This window comes from Aegilops tauschii, chromosome 5, assembly GCF_002575655.3.
Source record: "Aegilops tauschii subsp. strangulata cultivar AL8/78 chromosome 5, Aet v6.0, whole genome shotgun sequence".
Lineage (NCBI taxonomy): Eukaryota > Viridiplantae > Streptophyta > Magnoliopsida > Poales > Poaceae > Aegilops > Aegilops tauschii.
Window position 1 is genome coordinate 524,096,490 of NC_053039.3, and position 4,700 is coordinate 524,101,189.

The following is a 4,700-nucleotide window of genomic DNA, read 5'->3' on the forward strand; positions in this document are numbered from 1 at the left end:
CGGACCCGAGGGAGCCATTGGATGGGCGAAACTCAGGGTAATTGATCTTGAGGCGCTGCTCCCTGATGGGGCCCTCTCGGTCCCAGCACCTGAACATGGGATTAGGAGCATCGTTGTCCCGAAACTTGAAGCTGGGATTGTTGGCACCGCGGAGGGTACCCAAGTCATATTTGTAAGCACGTGTGCTGGTTCCTACATGGTCGATCTCAAGTCTCGACAAGTCAGGAAGGTGTCTCGTCCGGGCAGAATAATCTTTCCCTACATGAGCTTCTACCTCCCAGGTAATACCGTATTACTTATGCGCATATACATAATCCTCTGCAATCTGTCAGTGGCACTTAGCAATATGACATGAAAATATGGTTCTTAGCAAGTAACTTTACACATGATGACATATGTGCTCAAGAAAGATAGGTGAGTCCAAGTCCATATATCTTAATGATTCTATGAACGCCTGTGTTTTCTTTAGGAACTTGTCGGTCCTTGTGATTGGCGAGTAAGCAAAATGTACATTGAGCTGAACATGATTCACCAATTGATTGATTTTACATTCAAATTTCTCTCATTTTTGCAGCAATGGAAGCAGCTTCTACGGGCCAGGGGCAGTGAGCTGGTGTTCAAGTGTTTGCCAAGCTCTAGTTGCTGGTGCATGCACTTCTGGATCAAGGAGAAGGTGGCTGTGGTGTTAGATATGGCACAAGTGAGTGCGGCTCTGGATCTGTAGGAAGTGGTTGTTCTGTAGTAACTTTCTATAGGCCGGGTTAAGGTAGGGCCAATGCTGCCTGTCTTAGTATTGGTGTATGGAACTTCGTTTAGGATGCTGTTGCTTAGGGATGCAGAGCTGCGCCCGATCCGCGCTGCTCGGTAGTCAAAATTGATCAGGTTAGTTGTAATCGCCCTGCTCGGACTTAGTTCAGTTTGCTCCTTGTTTGGAAGTTGTTGCTTTCATGGTTGCAGTCATGTTGGAACTCTGCTTAAGAAGTGCTTGCTTCCGTGCTTGCAATTTGTAAAGATTTTTAGGTTCAGTCAGTTTGTAGACTTTCCCAGTCTGCGGTAGAAGTACATGCGGACTTCTTAGGTAAATCAGACTTTCAGGTGGAATCGACATTGCATAGATGTGTCTCTGAATACAAAAAATGATTGACTTGAAAGTATATATATAAGAACAACCGGTATACAGGTGAGATCAGCAGAGCAGTTAGTTCCTAGGTCAAAAACAATTGACACATGTACATGGTGTCAGCATCTAGCTAGTGTCAGAATCAGCAGCTGAATTAACCAGCCACTGACCAAAAGAATGAGCGAATTACGCAAGCTAACTCTCCAGAGAGCCTCCAAATCAAGATCAAACTCGAGCTCATCCTTGCTGTTTGATTCTTCAGAGAGCCGGGTGCTGCTTTTCAACTACCAAGCAGTCTCATTGTCATCTGGCGTTGCAGCATTGAGCGCTCCCAGACTGCAGCTTCCTCCAGAGGCAGATCATGTGCTGCGGCGACTGGTAGTGCGCGGTGTAGTAGCCGTCGAAGCAGCCGGCCTGGAAGAACTTGACGTCGTGCAAATACTCCACTGGTTGGCGAGTCTTGCTGAACTTCTGAACCCACATGCCCATGCTCACATCTTCCATCTTGAACAGCTGCAATAATCAGGGGGAAGCACACCCGTTTGTTAGGCTTTCGACACACTACACAGACGTTTCAAAATTTAGTTACTGACAAGGGGTGGTAATGACTTACTCTCAGCGCCTGGTTGTCAAACTCGGATACGATGTACTCAGCGATGTCTGATGAAATCACATAGCCCGGTCCGTTTGCGTAAGGTGGGTATACTTCCTCTTCCCATTCCTGAAAAGGGGCAGAAATTTGCCACAATTATGACACGTACGTTTTTTCTGAAAAGAAATATCATACTCTAATACCACTACCAGGTATTATTGTAAAATATAGCACCCTGTGTTGATAGGTTGATCAATAATTCATTTGCAAGCATAATCATAGCTCCAGCTACCAGGTAAACCCATGCTTGCTTTAGGAAAGGCAGAGGCTAGCATGAACGCACTAAAAACATTAGACTGGAAAGGGGAACTAACAGATATGACCCATAAAGTATTAATATGCTGAATAATGGAAGTCAAGTCACACCAATCCAGGAATTTGCATGGCCCAACACACAAGGATTCTTTCAGTTTTTTATTAAAAGGAAAAGCATGCTACAAGTAATTGCAAAGGAAGCTGCATCATATCATACCTCGTACGTTACAGCCCACTTTCCAGATCGCAGAGGCCTGTGGTAGTAGTTTATGTTCCCCACATACATGCTCCCCCCATTCTTAACTTTCTTCACTTGATCCAACACCGCGTCAATTCTAACAAATGTGTCGTCGTCACACTTCATTACGTATTTCGCTTGCACAACTCGCACCTAAAAATGAAATAGACAAGGTCAGAATGAGCATTTTTGTCGATGGAGCTGAAGCATGATCCAAGAACAGTTTAAAACGTATTAGTTTTTCTTACCCCATACTCAGCAATGGCGATAGTCTTTAAAACAACAAGGTCATAGCTATCCATGAAAGGCACCAGAACAATGTCACCAAAGAACTCGGCCTCCTTCTTCAGCTCCTCGTTGACCTCTTTTTTCCCATTCTGTAAACAAGTCTTCTATTAGAGTTTGCAGAAGTCAGCAATATAACTGTTAAGGTGTAGCAATCATCCACAAGTGCTTACCAGAGCGACGAAGAACCGGGCAACACTGTTAGATGATCTCCTTGTAGCAATCATCCATGACTTGCGAACGGCCATCCGCTCGGCGAAATGGTTGGCTGCAGAAAGGATGCCGATGAACAGCTCGACAGGTTCAGTCGGCAGAGGTGAGGCCTTCCACTGTTCAGACATTTCGAGGTATCGCTGTGGGTCGAAGCTAGGGTGTGATTTGGGCAGATGGGCGGCAGAAGTCGACTCGATGTCAAGGTCCCCGTTCAACGACAGGCCCGTCGCGTCCTCGAGATTGTAACCCTGTTAGTTAAATCCACAGATTGACAGCCCATCAGATAACAAGTTCTCCATCCATGAAATTATACTGTGTAAGTAACTAACGAGCAATCTCTGCAGAGGCATGGTAAAAATCTTACAGTGCGGTAAGGGAAGGATGCAACATGTCGCCCGTCGACATTGACATGGTAGCCCACGAGACCGGCTGTGATGGTTAGGACAAACAGCTTGCCCTCTGCAAAGGGGTATGCCTGATCGACAGAGACCTTGTCTGGCTCCGGCTTGCCGATCAAACTGTTGAGCAGCCACTTTATGTTTGACGAGTCCTCTGTCTTGGGGCCATCATCCCGAGTCCATTTCTCACACTTGACTTCCCCATCAACTGAATTTGGAATCAGTAGCAAGCAAGCAAATTGAGTGATGGAAATTGTGTTGGTTTTAACGAACAAATAACTTCCAAATGGAATACAGTACTATTCAATTTCCTAGCGAACGATGGGAGAAAAGTAAAATTCAGACTCTGCAATCGACGGAGCTCACCTCTGTCGTCGTCGGGCCGCGACGCCGGGCCCTCGCAGCGCTGTGGCAGAGCCCACTGCATGCGGTAGCAGGTGTTGAGCTCGATGACGGGGCGGCCGGTGAAGTCGCCTCTCATCCTGGGGTTGAAGTGGAGTATCCTGGGCGGCTCCTCCCCCTGCACGGCCTTGGTGCCCAGCAGCTCCACCATGAACTGCGACGACGCGGCCCCGTCCCTCCTCCTCGGCCGGGCCACCACGGTGACCCGCGAGCCGACGGCCATCCCGCACGGCAGCTCCACGGCCACCGGGGTGCTCGCGAGCCGGTCGCGTGGGACGGTGACGGCGGCGGGGCAGGACGCGGGGGCGGACGGGGAGGGGGAAGGGGATGAGGAGGAGGAGGCGGCGGAAGGGGAGAGGAGGTGTGGCAGGAGGGGAGCCGCGGCGGCGAAGGCGGAGGAGGCGGCGGCGTCGATGGAGGAGGCGGAGGAGGAGGAGGAGTTGGGGCGGAAGCGGATGGAGGAGAGCGCGAGGCGGGAGCGGCGGGGCTGGTCGGGGGTCGGGAAGGTGCGCGTGTGTGGCCGGAGCGGCGCGGATGTCGTGGAGGAGGCGGAGGAGCTGGCCTCGAGCTCGCGGCGGCGCGGGCGGTCGGCGGTGGCGAGCGGCGCGACGGAGACGGAGGGGAGCTCGAGGAAGAGGAGGAAGCAGAGGTACCCCGCCGCCGCGAGCATCAGGGCCAGCCGGCACGCGCGCTTCGGCGGCATGGCGATGGCGGTTCGCGTGGGCGTGGTGGTGGTCAGAGGAGGAGTAGCCGTTCGGGACTGGGTCCGCGGCCGGGGTGGGTTTATTGCGGACGGAAGGGAAGCGGGGGAGGAGTGGTGGCCGCGGGCGCGGGTCGTGTTTAAAGACCGGACCGGACCGTTGCGCCGGCGGCGGTGGAGGGTGGTGGTGGGGATTCTGGCGGGCCCAGCGGCGCGGCGCAGTGGCTGACAGCGCGCAACGGCTTGTTTTGGCGTGGCGTATCGGCGGGTGAAGTGGGAAGAAAAACACGGCGAGCTCAGCTCGTGAGGAATGTGCGCCTGCCTGCTTGTTCATTTACACGCTCTAAACAAAGGAAGCATGCATGTGTGTCCATTTACACGTGACGTGCACACATACTACATACATAGGGCCTGCACGTGCGCTCTTTCGCGTGCCT

General features: G+C 51.8%; 1 protein-coding gene across 1 annotated transcript; it reads right to left on the reverse strand.

Moving 5' to 3' along the window:
• Window positions 1-1,124: 1,124 nt before the first annotated feature.
• Window positions 1,125-4,471, reverse strand: LOC109763188 (hydroxyproline O-galactosyltransferase GALT5). The gene is made up of 7 exons (XM_020322039.4): window positions 3,528-4,471; window positions 3,128-3,369; window positions 2,724-3,011; window positions 2,514-2,642; window positions 2,245-2,418; window positions 1,734-1,841; window positions 1,125-1,633 (listed from the first exon to the last, which is right to left on the reverse strand). The coding sequence occupies exons 1-7, from the start codon at window positions 4,264-4,266 to the stop codon at window positions 1,424-1,426; spliced, it is 1,890 nt and encodes a 629-aa protein (XP_020177628.1). The 5' UTR covers window positions 4,267-4,471; the 3' UTR covers window positions 1,125-1,423.
• Between the last annotated feature and the right edge of the window lie 229 nt (window positions 4,472-4,700).

Excerpts from the sequence above, each read along its gene's own strand:
- LOC109763188 (XM_020322039.4), bottom strand. The coding sequence starts at position 4,266 with ATGCCGCCGAAGCGCGCGTGCCGGCTGGCCCTGATGCTCGCGGCGGCG. Across the intron at positions 2,419-2,513 it reads TCGCCATTGCTGAGTATGGG|GTGCGAGTTGTGCAAGCGAA; the intron begins GTAAGAAAAACT and ends TTTCATTTTTAG. Across the intron at positions 1,634-1,733 it reads TTGACAACCAGGCGCTGAGA|CTGTTCAAGATGGAAGATGT; the intron begins GTAAGTCATTAC and ends TGATTATTGCAG.